The 18,892-nt window shown below is 36.1% G+C and overlaps 1 protein-coding gene across 1 annotated transcript; it reads right to left on the reverse strand.

Moving 5' to 3' along the window:
• Nucleotides 1-15,088: 15,088 nt before the first annotated feature.
• LOC149532235 (putative RING-H2 finger protein ATL69) lies at nt 15,089-16,195 on the reverse strand. The gene has a single exon (XM_089809501.1). It carries the CDS (start codon nt 15,855-15,857, stop codon nt 15,318-15,320), a length of 540 nt encoding a protein of 179 aa, XP_089665627.1. The 5' UTR covers nt 15,858-16,195; the 3' UTR covers nt 15,089-15,317.
• Nucleotides 16,196-18,892: the final 2,697 nt, after the last annotated feature.

The raw sequence follows: 18,892 nt of genomic DNA on the forward strand, positions 1-18,892 counted from the left end.
CACCAGCTAGCCAATAATCCTTCTGCTATACCACATTACTCTTGGGATGGTGCTTCTCTTCGATACAAGGGTCGGCTAGTGCTTCCTCAGAACCCAGCTCTACATCAGGCTATTTTTTATGAACTCCATGCTTCTCCTTCAGCAGGGCACTCAGGCTTCCTCAAAACTTATGAGCGAGCAAGGAGAAACTTCTTTTGGAAAGGGATGAAATAGACGATTCAACAGATGGTGGCTAAATGTGATACTTGCCAATGCCACAAGGGTGAAACGACCCTCCTTCCTGGCTTGCTCGAACCATTGCCCATCCCTACACGGATTTGGACTGATATTTCTATGGATTTCATTGAAGGGCTTCCTAAATCCGGTGGCAAGACAGTGATCTTGGTTGTGGTCGATCGTCTCTCGAAATATAGTCATTTTTGTGCCCTCAGCTACCCCTATACTGCCTCCTCTGTTGCACAAATCTTCATGGACCAGATATTTCGTCTTCATGGACTCCCTTCTTCCATTGTCTCTGATCGTGATGCAACTTTTACCAGTCATTTTTGGACTGAACTGTTTCAGAAAACTGGCACCAAACTGAAGATGAGTTCGAGCTATCACCCACAAACTGATGGTCAAACTGAAATTGTCAATAAATGCTTGGAAACTTATCTTCGTTGCTTCACTTCCGAACAGCAACATCAGTGGGCCAAGTGGCTCCCTTTAGCTGAATGGTGGTACAATACCTCTTACCACACTGCCTCTAACATGACTCCATATGAAGCAGTCTATGGTCAGGCACCTCCAGTGCTCCTTCCCTACACTCCCAACAGCTCACCAGTCCAGGCAGTTGACATAGTTCTCCGCAGCAGGGATCAGATTCTTCGTACCTTACAGGATAATCTTCACATGGCCCGTAATCGGATGAAACAACAAGCAGATCAACACCGTTCTGAGCGCTCATTTCAAGTTGGGGATATGGTTTTTCTTCGTCTACAGCCATACAAACAATCCTCCCTAAAGCTGAAAGGGCGTCATAAGCTGGCCCCAAAATTTTATGGGCCTTATAAGGTTCTGCAGTAGATTGGTTCAGTTGCTTATAAACTGGAACTTCCTCCTTCTTCCCGCATTCATCCAGTCTTTCATGTTTCTTGTCTAAAGAAAGTTCTGGGTACCACTGTCAGAGCACAAACTACTCTCCCTGAAATGGATACGGAAGGATCCATTATCCTGGAGCCGGTGGCAATCATTGACCAGCGCACTCGCCAGCTTCGCTCTCGCTCCATCTCTGAGGTCTTGATTCAGTGGCATGGCATGCAACCAGAGGATGCTACCTGGGAACCCCTTCTTCAGATTCAACAACAATTTCCACACCTTAAGCTTTGAGGACAAAGCTTTTTTCTAAGGGAGAGGGGATGTTAGGAACCTGTGTGTTCCTTCTGTTTATTTTGTTAGAGTAGTGTTGTTGGACGCATATGCTTTGTAAGTCGTCCCGTGAGCCTGTGTGTTCCTTCTGTTTATTTTTTTAGAGTAGTGTTGTTGGACGCATATGCTTTGTAAGTCGTCCCGTGAGTATATTTTATTATCCCACATGCATAGGTAGTATTACTTTTCTAGATCGTACTCAGTATATAAGAATAGGTTGAGGCCCTTGATGGGCACGGACGAATTTATTGTATTGAGCTTGCTCAAAGGAGGTTACCCCCTCGAAGTGGCCTGCGATCAGTAGATTCATTCTGAGTTCTGCTATCACTTTGTATTCTGTTATTTCGAGCATTCTCACGATATTGCTATAAGGAGGTTCATCACAGCAATCAGGAGAAAAACATGAGTATTCTCGTGTACAATGACCACACATTACTATCTTGTACTCTTAACTGAATGCAAAGATCGGGTCTTCTCTACCCTCTTGCATGCATGCATTGATGTTCTATTAGCACCTAAATGTAAGGTCCATACATACATATAAAAAATGAGTTTTAAACATGTGTGTACATAATTTAGCTATCACCTAACGTATTAAATAAAAATTTTACCTGATACCTCCCAAAATACCCTGAATGGTATGACTCAATCTGCTTGTGATGAAGTGTTATCTGTATTTGTTGGCACCACAAAATGTGTTTTGCACCACTCAACCACATCATGAGCATTATTAATGCGATATCATTTATAGTCTATTTAATAATTTCTTAAAGTACATTTAATACAAGCTCCTGCACCATCATACTCATCCTTTCCATATCAACTCTTGAAAACAATCCAAATGTGTGGTACATTAAGGTATTGATGATATCTACATAATGCATAAAATGGTCTAGCTGATTCAAATTGTGTTGCATATCCATCTGACCATACAAAATGTTTTTCCATTTTTATGCCTTTGTTTTTCAAATATTCAAAAAATATCTTAAAAAAATATTCCACAAAATGTGTGTCATGTTCTTTGTCATCACTAATGTAAAAGTGATACTCTTTTTTAATGACTCGTGCTTGATATTTACTTCTTACACCATCCAAATAAATTTGTGCATGTCGATAAGACACTTGAACCATAATTGTAACCTACTTTGTAAAATAGTATTCCACTTGAAGTTGTTTTTGAAAAATGAAAGAGTAATTCTCTGCAAAGTCAACAACAGATAAAATCATTTTGAGTGGGAAAGTTTTTCTTAGTGTTTGAAACTATTCTGCTTGCCACTTAGCATAAAAATCATGACATATATATGGTTGAATCAATTTACAAAATTTTTGACATAAATTCTTCAACAGGTATCTCATCCTCTACATATTCCAACCTTGTTGATTCTTTTCCAACTTTTGTTTCTGATTTTATGTATTTATATCTCTTACATTTTACCATCTTAACCTGTCAAAGGAAATTTAGTAAGGTTACCACATGTTTCACAAGTTCCTCTTATGCAATCTATTTCACCTATTGCACGATCATTTGGTTTGTCACATAAGATTGATGTTATGAATTGGCTTAGTTATTTCTGAAAATAATTTTGAGAACCACATCTTTCTTCTATCATCTTTCAGAACCCTTGATAGTACAAATCAAATTCAACATGATATCGCAATAACATGTTTCAAAAGATTTATTTATCTTCACAAAATAGGGTTTTAATCTTACAAATATTATTTTTGATTAAGGAAAACAATTTTTAATGGGGCCCTGAAACCCTTACATAGTAAAAGTCAGACTTAAAAAGAATGCTTAAAGTAACAGATTAACTAAAATCAACCAACTGAAACAACCCCTCACAAATAAAAGAAAGAAACATGAAAAAGCCAGGGAGGGCAGGGCAAAAAACCAAGAGTGGAAAAAAAGCTAGGAAGGTAGCTCAGGTGATTTCTCTGAGAATTTCCACTGCACAAATTTCTAGCTCTAACATTCTACCAGCCAGCTCCTTCACATCAGAGAGATCTTTGTCAAGTTCCTGGATATCTTTCTTCTTCATGTTGGATCTAGTTCACTTCCTTGAACTTTCTTCAGGAGACCTATCCTTGGTGCTGTTGGGAGAAGGATCCTCCTCCTTGCTGGCCCTATGTTCTTCCACTTTGTTAATGATCACTTTAATGTTCTCATTAGCCTCTTTGAGAATGTTATAGCTTTGTTCAACTATATTCTGCATCGAGCTCTCCATAGTTTGGACCCTGCTCTTCACTTCCTCCACTCTGTTATCCATGTTATCTTCTTCCTCCATTTTCCTATTCTTCAAGCTGTATTTCTCCCTCTCCAAGCTACTCACTCTATACTTGAGCTCTTGGATTTCATGAAAAATCCATTTGGTGGTGTAAAAGTTGTCCACCACGTTGTTTTTAGCATTTTTGAGAACATCCATTTGAGGATTTTCCTTACTGGTGTCACTGAAAATCACAAGGGTCGGGTCAATCAATTCTTCCATTTGGATTTTTACCTCTTGATTTGCTTTGACCAAAGTTTTGATCAATTCTTTATTAATCCCCATTCTATCATAAACAATGTCAAAATTCCTTCACACCACATTCCTATCCTTGCCAGTAATTGTGCATTTGTAATGGTTGGTATTGAATTCCTCATAGTTGCACATCCCCTTCACCCTAATTAATGTCCCCCTCTGTCATTTCCTTCTCCTCCCCCTAATTTTCCTCCTTGGACTTAGAAACTTTCCCTCTTTTCTGACCCCTGAATGTACTGACAACTTCCTCTTTGTTGGTCAAAATTTTGATGGTAATGTTTCTACTACCCCTCTTCCTCTTTGTGCCCTCCCCTTCTCTGAGATAAGTCTCCTCCTCACCTTCTGCACTGTCACCCTCTGTGTCCATGCCCTTGGCCCTTTCATTATAGTCCCTATCCGAAGATATGTTGAAACCCCATTTAGGTTCAATTAGTGCTTTTTTCTCCTTCCTTTCCATTTTAATGATTCTTTTACCAGAAATGTGCTGTGAGGACTCTTCCTCCTCCGAGTCCAAGTGCATCTCATGGTTTTCCTCAGTATCAGAAGGCAAATAGTCTTCTTCTGACTCTTTTGAGTTCCCTCTGTCCTTCTTTCCCTCCTTCCTATTCTTAATTTGTTTCCACATAGACCTAGCCTTAAAAAATTCATAGATTAACAACAAAAGCCCCTCATGGAAGGCAGGGTTGCTAGAATGCTTCTCCTTATAATCATTTATATTTTCATTAATAGAAGAGTAGAGGTAGAAGGGAATAGATATCTTTGCCCCATACTTGAAATGGCTGAGAAGCACAAAATGGTGGGTGCAAAGGCGATCAAATCTAGTGTCAAGGAAGATGTACTTGATAATTACCTGCAACACAAACCTCCATAGCAACTTAATGGTGCTTGACAGATAGTAAGTGCCCTTCTTCACCAATGACTTCTATTCCTCTAAATCCTTGGTGAATTTGACCATCGCCTACTTCGAAATCTTTCTATCTGTATAGAATTTCTTCCTGATAATGGGAATACTAGTCATAGCAGAGATAATGTCCTTCGTCACCATAAAATCCACCCCATCAATTTTAACAATTCCCTCATTCCAGATCTTCACCATGCTCCAAGTAACAGTGGATTTCCAACCATGGAGCCTTTCTATGAAATTTGTGACTTCGCCTTTTTTTAGAATGCTCCACACCTTGGAACATCTATGCCACTTCTGGGTCTTGTCCTCTTGTTCCCTCCTTTTTCTTTCCCCCACCGTGATATCTTTCTCTATGAAATCTTTATTTTTGGTATTGATACCCTTTGAAGCCAGAATATCTTTGGCTCTAGTCGTTTTCTTGAAACTTCCTTTCACCTTGTGAACTTTTTGCCCAAAATTGATCCTCAAAGTAAGTTGATGGATATTCTTGATGTGAGAAGTACAAGTGATGTCGTACTTACACATCATATTTTTGCACATTCCTAATAACTCAAACAATCATAATGAGTCTACACATCATATTTCTACACATTCCCCATAACTCATAAACAATCATAATATACCTTTTATGATTCCCAATCTACCCAAGATCTTTTCCCTTTCAATCAGATCATTAATATCTGACGGGAAATTATGTTCATCCATCCACTTTGCCACTTCATTTTACTTGACTACCCAATTAGCCAAATTGTCCACCACTTGATTGGCTTCCTGATACTCATGAGCCACATAGGTTTTTTTCAAGGTCTTAAGGTATTGGATGCATTCATCAATGATATTTGTTATTGTCCATGTTGGCTTGTTCTTCTCATTAAGGAAATCTATAATATTTTTTGAATCTCCTTTGAGCCGAAGATTTTTTACTCCCATATCTCTAACCAATTTGATTTTTTGATGAGTCATAATCACCTCTGCATAATGATTAGTTTGAATTCCTAGAGGGGCAAAAACCGCAACAATCCCTTTGCATATACATTTTTGATGATGTCTCCCACCCCTGCCTTTCTTGGGTTGCCTTTGGCCACCCCATCAAAATTTTCTTTATGCCATCCCTCAGGTGGAAGAGTCCATTTGCAACCTTCCCTCTTATTTTTATCCCTGTCCTTTGTGCTGGGAAAGGGGATAGGGCCTTTGATATTGGTGTAGTTTTCTAGCATAGCATTGAGGCATTTGTGGAAGACAATGTCTGCCTTAGTTTCCTTCTATTAAAGTAACTAGAATCATTTATGAAAATGTATTTTCATTTCCATTGTAATTGATGATTCCCAAATGCAAATTTGGATCTCATATAAATATGAGAGGAGGAGACATGTCTTTTCAAGAGACATAAAGAGACATATTTCTATTGTTATTCACCATTTAGTTTATAACTAACTACATGTATAACTCATCTTTAACATATATACAATATTAATATATTAACCATATATGAAATATAATATAATATAATTATATTATTATATAATAATATATAATGCATAATATATATAATACATATTACATTATATATATCATATATATATGATATATATAAGATATATAATGCATAATATATAATATAATATGTATTATATATATAAGATACTTAATGCATAATATATAATATATAATATATATATATAAGATACTTATCTTAAGGACAACTTATCATCAATGAGGTAGCTTTAATAAAATCAAACCAACAGAGGCTACAACAAAGTCATGTCTCGTAGCTTATGTAAGTCATATATATATATATATATATATATATATATATATATATATATATATATATATATATATATATATATATATATATATATATATATAAAATCTTAAACATAAAACAATGTTCATATAAATCATGAATACAAATACTCAATGTATATATCACTTCGACTAATGATATACTTCAACACTCCCTCTTAGCAAGGGAGAAGTAACAAAAACATTTTATGAGACATCATAATCAAGGATATCTATACACAACATTTTTTTTGACTTTAACACTTTGAAATAGTGACTTGTCAAATAACTACAATCACAATGTTATGTTCAAACTATCATAACATACATCATGATCTCTAATTGTATGAAACAATATCTAGAGTAATCATAATGAATATGTTATCTATGATCTCTAATTGCTCAAAGCAATATCTAGAGATGTCCATAGTAATAACGTAAAAATTTGTTACTCATGATCTCTAATTGTCTAAAACAATATCTAGAAATGTCCATGGTAACAAAAGAGTTCATTATCTATGATCTCTAATTGCCTGAAGCAATATCTAGAGATGTCCATGATAATATGCCTATCATTTGCAAGATCGTCACCTTACAAACAATTACCTTTTGTTTGTTTGTTATCATGGTGTTCGAAAAAATCTGGTCCAAAGAAGCATGAAAACAGGTCTACCATTTACAAGATTGTCATCTTATAATGATTACCTTCTGTTTATATATGTCAATGAAAGATTGCCACCTTTCATTACATATCATATGTGAAATAGTAACTACCATGAACCTAGGGTGGTACAAAGGGTTTTCACCTTATATTTCTCTCTCATGGAGGAGAGCACATTATAAGGAATTTCTCTTAGAACTTCTCTTCATAGAGAAGATATTGTCCACAAAGGATTGTATCTCAAAAATTTTTCCCTCTAAACATCGATCCTAGGAAGCTAGGACCTCTTGTTACTTCCTCAGAAACTCTTTATACCCAAGGATGCCTATCAAACTCATCACTCCCTCATAATGTATGTAGGAGTAGGCCCATCAACATCATGCAATCACCCACATGTATTTTTAGACTCCCCCTGAGTATCATTCTTCTAAGCTCCAGCATTGCCTTCGAAGAAGTTTCATACTCCCTCTTAATGTAGAAGAATCTCATAATCTTAATCATCAAAGATGTTTTCTTCAAGAACCTTACTTTATGCATCTTAATCATCAGGGTCTTTCGAACTACTATCATTAGATTTAGTTTGCACAATATGAAGTACCAATCTTCTTTTCTTGTAAGAATATCCTCAAATGTAAAGGAGAAGATTAAAGCAAATGTCCCTTATATTATGTATATAATTAAAAATAAATGAATAGATAAATGTAAAAGATACAAGTACTTATCTGCACATGAGGGTCATGGAATATCTCCTTTTCTAAAGATGGTTCAAGTGGGAATGAAACATTGCCTATTATTCCCCCCACAATGTAAAATTTCCACTTGTTCTTCTCATTTATTTAAGTTCCTAATTATTCATTAAGCTTAATAGTAGAAGCACTTTCATATGATGTACACAAGAGGTAGGTCCATAGTTGAATAAATTATAGTCCTCTTGACTGCTACAATTTATCGATCATTGAAGATTCTATCACAACATGACTTACTCCCTCTGAATCAATATGATCGAGATCACAGAAGATTGACTGAAACTATCTGCCCCCCTCTCTTTCAAAGTTGTAGTTGATGAGATGTCAAATGTTCGGCTCCCCCTTAATCTCAATCTCCTCCTTTCTGTAATAACATTCTCGGAGGAAAATATCAAGGCGCATAGTTCTTATAGTACATATTAAAAATATAAGAGAGAGACCTAGATTATATTCAATATAAGATATTTTCAACAAAATGTAGATAATTAGAAACTAATGTGATCTACTCTTTTACTTTTATAATGATCCCTACTATTCCAATATAGTAAATATCTAATTAATTTTATACATGCATACTATAATATATATTTCCAGCATATTATTTTCTTATATGATCAATATCTCATTTTATATTCACTTGTATTTATAGAAAATGTATATACCTTATAATCACCATATAACCATTTTAAAATTATGTATGAACCTTTACATCTTTATATAAAAATGAAGATAAGTTCATAAAACTGAAATAGATTCATAAACGTACCTTATAAATTGAAGTAAGGTTCTATCTATATAAATTACCTTTTCGCTATGTGTGGTGTGCAATAATCTTCCACCCTTAACACATGTCCCAAAAGGTTGATCGTATCAAGAGATGACTTAGTCTCATCTTCATGAATTATTCTTGGCCCTGCAATAAGCATGCAACACCTGTTTTATTTATCCCTTCCATATTTGATTTCTGTCGTGGGTAAGATTTTTGTAGCACCATTAAGAGTTTGTTCTTTATTGTTAATGTTTGGTAGCTTCTGTCAGATAACTTTATTGTTATTCATATAAAATTATATATGAGATATAATATTATGTGAGATATAAGCTTATTGTTTGATATATATATATATATATATATAATTAATATAATTAAGTTTTTATTATTAATTATCTGTTTATTGAATAGACATGTCTATTCATTTACCCATGCTCAATATAAATGAGAGGATGTTGCATATGGAAAACATATACCTTATTACAGGTAACACTTAGTACATTTGCAACAAGATCCTGGAAACTTAATAGTTCGAACCATATTTGTAGTTAAAGAGAATCATTGCTTTCACAGATTAGAGTGATGAGTGGATTCACGGGACGATGATCAAACATATTCGCTCCTACATGGTGTTTCTTCGTATTTTTTAATGACTCTTTCTCATCATATATTTGGAACACCATATGAGACATGGGTGTAAAACCTTTGACCATCAGAAACATTGATCTCCTCACACTTATTTTTCGGGTGATATTCTTTGTTGACGCATTCTCCTATTCTTCTATCCCCTATTATCTTACTTATTTTTTGACTCCATATCTCCTATGGATGCTGGTAGTGCTCTCATATCATTTGTAATGAATAAAATAACCATAAAAAATATTCAATATTGTATGTCTTTCTATACGATTGTATTCGTAACCTCTGTATATTCAAGGGTGATTATATATGAGATGCTTTTGAATTTGGCAATGAGGCACACTAGATGCCTTGCCATATATCCCATATATTTCATTCTCACTATTTTCTTCCATGGCTAGGAAGGATTAATACTTGCCAAGTCTGTGGAGAGCCCTTACTCACACCAAGTGTTTCAAGCTCTTGCTGCTTCCCTACGTTGAGTTTCTTTTCAACTGATTATGTGTGATCCAAATATTTTTGTCACCTACTATAGGTTTATTTGATGCTCCTCGTCACTACATTTCATCCTCTATTGTCAATATTAAACAATGCCTTACCATGATACTTAATATATTCATGACATCTTTTGTTTTGGTCATCTTCTACATTGATTTTATGCTCTTGATTATTTTGATAAGATATTCATCATATCATAAATCGTTCAACATCTTTTATTACCCATATGTATGACAACATCATGACAATTTATTTATTTATGAGATGCTTTTGAGCAAGATTGACCATACTGAATTGTTGGTTATTATATGAGCTAAAACTGATCAATCTAAAGGTGAAGTCACTATTAAATTGTTTATTGGAGTTTTATTATGATTGGCAATAATATGATTGTTGTATGTAATCTGATATGGATCCTTTGTATGCCATCTCTGATGTATTATATTGATCATCACTTTCATGTGCTCCTATTTAGACGCGCAATGATTATCCCTAAACTTCTTATAAGGAGATGTATGACTTCTGCCCCATCATTCAAATTTACTAGTCTTAGAAGACTACAACCCATATGATACTCTTGATGAGAATTTTAGTGGATAATTTTTGTTGTTGTCATGTTTTAATTTCTAATTCTTGTTGTCTATATGGACTAGTGATGATTCTATATTTCTCCTTTCTATTGTCTACATTTGCAAGTTGGCTCTGATACCATGTTAAAGTAACTAGAATCGTTTCTGCAAATGTATTTTTATTGCCATTGTAATTGATGATTTCCAAATGCAAATTTGGATCTCATAAATATGAGAGGAGGAGACATGTCTTTTCAAGAGATATAAAGAGACATGTCTCTATAGTTATTCACCATTTAGTTTATAAATAGCTATATGTATAACTCATCTTTAACATATATATAATATTAATATATTAACCATATATGTAATATAATATAATATTATTATATTAATATATTATAATATATAATGCATAATATATATAATACATATTATATTACATATATCATATATATATTATATATAAGATATATAATGCATAATATATAATATATACTATATTATATATATAAGATACTTATCTTAAGGACAACTTATCATCGATGAGGTAGCTTTAATAAAATCAATCCAACAGAGGCTACAACAAAGTCATGTCCCGTAGCTTATGTAAGTCATACACATACATACATACATACATACATATTCTTATTAGTAATCTGAAACATAAAACAATGTTCATATAAATCATGAATACAAATGCTCAATGTAATGAGTATATCACTTCAACTGATGCTATACTTCAACACCTTCTCCTTGGAAATTTTGTTGTTCCTCTCTTTCCAAACCCCCCAACACACATGGGGTAAGGTCCAATTCCACATGTCCATGATATCACCCCCTAACAACCCATGGTGCCATTGTTCAAAGAGCCCCAAAATGTTGGAGGGAAAGCACCAGGTCATATTGAAAAAAGACAGGAAATGAGACCAGATAATTTTGATGAAATGACAATGGATAAAGATATGCTCCACACTCTCACTGTAATTTTTGCATGGAATGCATCTATTGGGCATCATATTCCCCCTCTTGGTAAGGTTGTCCATTGTCAAAATGTGGTTTTGAAGCATAATCCAGAAAAAAATGATAATTTTTGGGATAAGACCTAGATACCAGGCTTTGGCCCAAATAGGGGCAGGTCCATTGTTTTGCAAAGTCTCATAGCCAAAGACGACAGTGTAATTGCCATTCATAGTCTCCCCCTAGATTATAGAATCCTTGTTGTGGGATAGGGGTATATTCCTAACCATGTCCATCACCGGCTTGAGCTCTGGGAACACCTCAGTTAGATCAATCCACTTGTTTTGGATCTTGTAGTCACTCACCTTGCACCCATATCTTTCCATACAATCATTAGCCCATCTATTAAATGGCTTTATGTTCCATAGAGGCCCTAGTCTAAGCTAGCCATCATGCCATAAATTAATATCTTCTCCATTACCCAGTTTCCATTTAGTTTTATCAAAAGCTAAGCTCTTCATTCTCAAAATACCATTCCAAATGTTAGAGCCCCTTGGGTCAGGATCCCTACTGATGAACTGTCTGAAATTGATATTAGCAATACACTTGAACTTCAAAACATCTCTCCATCCCCCACTGGTGTTGAACAACCTCCAAATCTGTTTCTCTTGGAGGGCTCTGTTGAATTGTTTAACATTCCTGATCCCCAAACCCCCTTGCTTCTTTGATCTGCAGATATTCTCCTAAGCCACCAAAGGGTATTTCTTGTTGCCTTCGGTGCTAGACCACATAAAATTCCTCTGTATTGCTTCCAGAATTTCAGCAACCTTAGATGGGATAGAGAAGCGGCTTAAAGCATAAGTGGCCAAGTTCTGCAAAGTAGATTTGGTCAACGTCACTTTGCCAACCTGACTCAGAGTGATGTCTTTCCATCCTGCTAGCTTCCTATTGAATCTTTCTATGAGATTATTCCAAAAGATGTCAGGAGGTTTGGTCCCCAAGGGGAGACCCAAATAAATGGAAGGGAGGACGCCAACATTGCAACCCAGTATGTCCGTAATTTTCCTTTGTCTATCTACTGGGGTGTTAAAAAAGAACACCGAACTCTTGTTCCAGTTGATGAGTTGCCCAGTGGCATTGGAATAAGTATTGAGAATGCTCTTCACATTTCTAGCTTCTCTCATTGAAGCCTCTCCCCCCAAAATGGTGTCATCCACGAATTTTTGGTGGGTGAAATCAAGGGACCATAGGAAGGTTTTAGGCCTACTAAATCCCCTCTACTCCTTGTGAAATGGATAACCCTGCCCAGACCTTTAGCTAGGATGATGAAAAGGATCACACACTGTGCTCCCTAATCCTATGTTGTGCTCCCTTATCCTATGTTCATCCTGATGATGGATCACATATTGTTATTCAAAATGTTGATGCTAAAAACATTTAACACAATCAAATCCAAAAACTCTTGCAAATAAACTTTTAAATTTCGTGCATTGTCAACCCTTCTCTTATAGATAGATCTCGATAAAGAAACTAAAAACATAAATTCAACTTACGACATCATTAAAAATTTCCAAATTCTTTGCATTGCAAATTCTTATACTATAGATATTAATAAAGAAACTAAAAAAATACGAACTAAACTTGCAACATCATTAACAATAATAATTTCAAAAACCCCTCACTTGGTACATGTTAAAGGAGGGGGGTCTGGTCCCGTTTATGGAGGCGATGAATGGTTATGCTGAAAGTTGTTCGCTTCAGTTTGTGAATTCTTGGGATGACAGATGGGTGACGGTGAATGGTATCACTTTCTAGGTGTTTGAGGAAGTAATTACTGTGGCAATGGGCCTTGCTCTGAAAAGTAGGAAATGGCAGAAAGTGACTATGGTTGTAGACGAGGCTAGTTTGAACCATTTCTTTTGGGAGGAAGAAGAACTTGTCCATCACTGTGGTGGGTTGTTTAGGGAGAAGCTATCAGAGCCCTAGAACGAGGTCTGCTTAGTTCTAATGAAGTATCTCACTCTTGAAGAGAGATATGAGGTGTGCTATTATTGCCATTTCCCCCTTCTTAGCCATTTCAGACATTGTGATAGTCTTTCCATTCCTTTCTTTTTGTTGCATGAGTTACCAGACACTGTTACAGATGTGAAGGAAAAAATGAAAAAGGGTGCTAATTACACTATCCTTCACTAGGGTTTGATGTTCTGTCTCTACCATTTTCATTTGGCCCTATTACCACCTAGAATTGTAGAAGTTGATATCCCTGCTTATCATGATCCTTGCCCTCCACATCATGTCCCTATGAGAATTACTGGCCCTAGGGTCCCCACCCCCCAACCCTCTCCTAGCGAGTCCCCTACGAAGATTAAGAAGGCCCCATTGATGACCACTGGGAAGAGGGTGAAAATGGAGAAAGGAAAGGAGAAGGACTTGGTGGATTCAAAGGAGGAGGCCAGAGGGGGAGACTTGCAAAAACTAAGGCCAAGAGGAGATTGAAAACCACTGCCTCGCAGGAGGTGGATGAGTGAGAATATGATGATACACGCCCCCCCCCCCCCCCCCCCCCCCCCCCCCCTCCTCCCTTGCCCCTAAGCAAAGGATGAAACAAAAGATGACAACTTATAGAGCAGAAAAGGAGGAGGATATCGATATTTCAGATTCCTCGGTGTCGGGTTCGACAGAGGAGGAAAATGACGGTAAGGAGGTGACTCACGTCTTTGTGTCCCTCACGATGGATACGGTGGATCTCATGCAAGATCAATTTTTAGAGACGATGAATAAGGCCTCCTCCCCCATGAAGGTGTCCTCCCGGCTCGGGCAAATTTTAAAGAGGCAGTTAATTCTGACTCCCTGGTTTTGTAGGTTAACAACTTGGAGATGGAGAAGGGCAAGCCATGCAACTATCTGGAGGAAACAGTGATGGCTCTAAAAACAGAGGTCAAGGAGTTAAGGGAGAAAATGATGGTCCTAAAGGAAAGGTTTGACCTATTGTCCAAATTCACCATCAAATTAACCCATGAGGTAGCTACAACCTTGCATTTGTTGAAAGATAACCAGGATGAGGATCTGAACCAGGAGGACTCCAAATTATTTTTCGGGTTCCTGGCGGAAGACTAGGCGGATGTCCTCCTCAAGGGAAAAGACAATGAAAAGGCTAAGTAGTGCCTTGATCCTCTGCTAGTTTTTATGCGGTTTTGGTTTTTTTGGTGGATCTTTGACTTACTTAGTTTTAAGGCAATGTTGCCTTTGTTTGAAAACTCTTTATGTTTAAATAGTGCTAGTTATGGTTATCTTAGTAGGATGCCTAGTTATTCTTATGTTTATCATGTTATGTTTTTGGTAATGAGTATGTTTTATGGAAGAGTCAGAGTCAAAATAAGGGGGTGTTAAACTGAGGTAGAAGGTGTTTTTGTTGGGTTGGTAATCTAATGATAGTCGGCCAGCTTAACTTTTTATAAGGGCCAACCCCTTATTTTGACTACTTTATATTTCAAAAATAGTAATAATCTCATTTTTTCTTTTCGTTGCAAACTCTTATAGATTTTAATAGAGAAACTAAAAATCCAAACCCAACTCTATACAAATTTATAGACATAAGATATCATAATAAAAATGAGGTCAAGACGAAAAATGGTGAAATTGGCATCATTGCATTACTTTGAGGGTATCAAAGAGCTCGGCAGGTTACAAACACAAGAGAACAAACAATAACAATGCATTGAATGTGGACCGAACCTCGTTTCTCTTTGATTTACAGACATATATACATATAAATCATAGAAGCAATAGAAAGAGAACATTGTGAGCAAAAATAGCGAGTGGGAAAGGCCAAAACAAATTCTACATTAGAGAATGAGTTTTTAGCGGAGAGGGTCAACGAGAACGGAGACGCGCACAACCTCCATTCTGGCCGGCGGAGAGGCGCGTGGCGGAAAAGGAGCGGCGCTGCATACGGGGCATCTGCCCTGGCTCCGCAACCACCTACGAATGCACTCCACGTGGAAATTGTGGCCACACGATGGCAAGGACACCGCCGGTTGCTCGGCCTCCTCGTACTTTGACAGGCAAATTACGCACTGCGCGCCGGTGCCGTCTTCCACGTCATCTTTGCACCGCCGGTAATCGAAAACCGGCATGTCCACGTCGACCGTCTGCCCTGAGACGGCTGAGGATGGCAGCGGTGATCCGTCATCTGACGGCAATTGTTGCGGCGCCTTTTCGCTGAAGGCCACGTACGTCACAACCAGAAATAAGGAGGCGTATGCGATGTAGAAATACGCCGAGTGGAAATGAAATACGTATTTGAACAGTACCAGCGGAAAGGCGAATACGATCAGTACCCACAGAAATACGATCCATAAAGGCGATGCGGTGCGCCGCCTTCCGACAATTGACGGCATATTTAGATAAAGAGGGAAACCCTCAAATTTCTAATCGCAGAGAGAGTAGGCTGTGTTGTTATACAAAAAAGAGCCTTTTGTTGTTGCTTTGCTTTGCATTCTCCTCAGATTTTATTTTCTGTTTCCTCCTGATTCCTAATCACGCTTGATTTGCCCGTTTCTTCGATTCCGCGTGTTGTAAATGTTTTGTCCCGACTATGTATAGTCCAACACGACACGGTGTTGTTTTTAATTTGGGTGGAGAAAAATAGTGTGGGAAAAATACTTACCCTGGATAATTCAGAGCTTTGACGCGTGTTTCGCGTTTTTAGATGTACCTATAGGGAATAAAACTTATTTTGGGATGATCAGATTATTTTTGGTTAATTTAAAAATAATTGTTTAAATGATTCAAAGATGTCATTTTCGAAGTGTCTTTTCCTGTTTTTATTTTAATTTAAGTAAACAATAATAATTAATGAGAACATAGGTTTTCTTTAGGTAGGTTAGGTTTTTCAATTCTTTTAATTTTTTTTTTATTGCACTATTTTGTTATGTAGTTTAATAAATTAAAGTAGTTTAGTTTGTTCAATGTGTAATACGTAATATTTTAAATAAAATAGTTTAGATTGTCTTCAATATGTAATTTTATACATAAAGTAGTTTAGAGCGTTTGCAATATGTAGTTTGATAAATAAAGTAGTTTACATTGTCATTTTCACTAAAACCAATTTAAAATGATACTACGGTGTGTCTTGTCCATAGGGTCGCTTAAAAAGAGGTAGGTTAAGGTTTTTCGGTTGGGAATAATTTAAAAATTATTGATATTGATTTAAGGATTATTTTATTATATAATTTCATAAATAAAGTAATTAAGATTATCTTGATTATGGAATAAATTATGAAATTTTTTATGTGTTTAATTCTATTTTTAAGTTTTATTTTGAGTGCTGAAATGTGATTGTTTATTCTACTAATTCTTTTTTTTTTTTTTTTTTTTTTGGCAAAGGGCTAAATGCTAAGAAATGTAGTAATCACTTGGTTTCGTGAGGACACATAGTCAAGTGACTTAGTTCGATTAGGTCACATAACATGTTTTCTTTCTTTTTAAAATAAGGATACTTTATTGAAGATAAAATAACTAATTTAACATTTAAACAAATTAACTTCATTAGCTATGGGTCAGGCAGATGGCGAGTTAGAATAAGAGACTTGGTCATATAAGACAAGGTGATCAGACTAAAGGAGGGGGAGATGTGGGGAGATATTCACACAAATCATCAAAAACTCCAATGTGGGAAAAAAAGCCAAAAAATGAATTTTCCACAAATATTTTAAGATGATATGCCTCAAAGTCTATGAAAGAACATTATGGTGTGAGGAAAGACCAAGCAAAGTGGTTTTTCAAGTCCAAACTTGCTAGCAAAGAACTAGAAGATTGGAGAAAAGATGATTCCAAAGATGTTGAGCATGAGGACAAAACTAAAATACATGTTTTATTATCTCCTTTTTGGCACGAAAGGGACAAGACAAAGAGGGAGATATGAAGGAAAGACATTCATCAATAGGGAGCTTAACATGAAGGATTTTCTAGGCAACCAATTGAGCCTATGCATCATCTTTATATTTCCAAATGAGTGCATTTAGTTTATTCCACCTACAACAATTTAAATTGCAATGCCACTTAAGATTAAAGTGGGTGGACAAGGAAACTATGGGAAAGAGTTGCTTGTAAATGGCTTTGAGTGGGAAAGCACGTAAATTTTGGTTACTAGACCATTTCCAATCAGATAGGAAGTTATCATAGCATAGGGTGGACAACAACCAAGTAAGTTATGGAGGAACAAGCTGTTGAATTTGCAAATTCAGGTTTCTGTATTAATAAGAGACCAAATTGTGACTTAAGGCGATTCCATGATTTCCAATTAAATTTAACTAGATCCTATAAATCATGAAAGGTTTGAATGACATTTTTGAACAATTATTTTCCTTTAAGGATCTTGATATTAGCAAGGGGAGCATTTTCAAGTTGAACCAAGTGATTCCACCATACAAAGCAAGAGGCAAGACTCACACTATGTCTGCAGGATTGATTGCACCAAACTAATTTATTTGAGACATTTTCCAAGCTTTCTAGATTGAATGAACAATGGAGTTGAACCATGAGTCTTGAAGAAAGGAGAAAAAAAATAATTGTCCCCTTATTTGATTGCATCCCATGAGCTTATCCCAATTAGAATAGTTTGGATTCACCAATGAACCAACTATTTCCAAGGAGTATCACCATTGAAGGATCTAATGATCCATTTAGTTTTAAGGCAGATGTCTTGGGTGTAAGGGTCGACGATGCCCAATCCTCCTCTATCTTTTGGTTGTATACAATGATTCCAATAAGTAATGGGTGCACCTTTCTTGTTTCCCTACTTATCCCACACGAAGCTTCTAATTAAATGTGTTAATTAATTGTAGCATAATTTAGATGGTAACTGGGAAGAAGAAATATAAACATGGCTAGCCAAGAGGATTTTATTAGTGACTTGAATTCTTCCAGCCATGGAAAGAAATATGTTGGTCCAATTTAGGAGTTTATTATTGATTTTGGCCAATAAATATTTACACACACCTTTGAGAGAAACCCCAACACCAATGGGTATGGACCAAGATATCTTGTGATGGTACCATGTTTCACCTCCTTCTAATCACTTGAGATCCATGGAAAATGATGGTTGCGTCTTGTCATTATAAATTCATTTTTATGCATGTATAATTTAGAACTTGAAATTGAACAATAAAACTTCAAAACACCAAGCACATTGTTCACTTTCTTTGTTGAGTTATGAATGAAAAGCATGTTGTCATCAACAAAATGTGAATGAAGAGATATAGTGTTTCTTGTAAGCATGACTCTTCTAATCATCTTATTGTTAAGAGTGTGATCGAGGAGATATCCCAATGCATCAACATTAAGTACATATAAGAAAGGACATCTCTGAAAGATGCATTTTTGCATGGAGAACCAAGGAGAGACAACATTATCCTTAGATCTGATTCTCAAT

Source organism: Cupressus sempervirens, chromosome 11, assembly GCF_028749045.1.
Source record: "Cupressus sempervirens isolate cs-2001-9-10 chromosome 11, ASM2874904v1, whole genome shotgun sequence".
Lineage (NCBI taxonomy): Eukaryota > Viridiplantae > Streptophyta > Pinopsida > Cupressales > Cupressaceae > Cupressus > Cupressus sempervirens.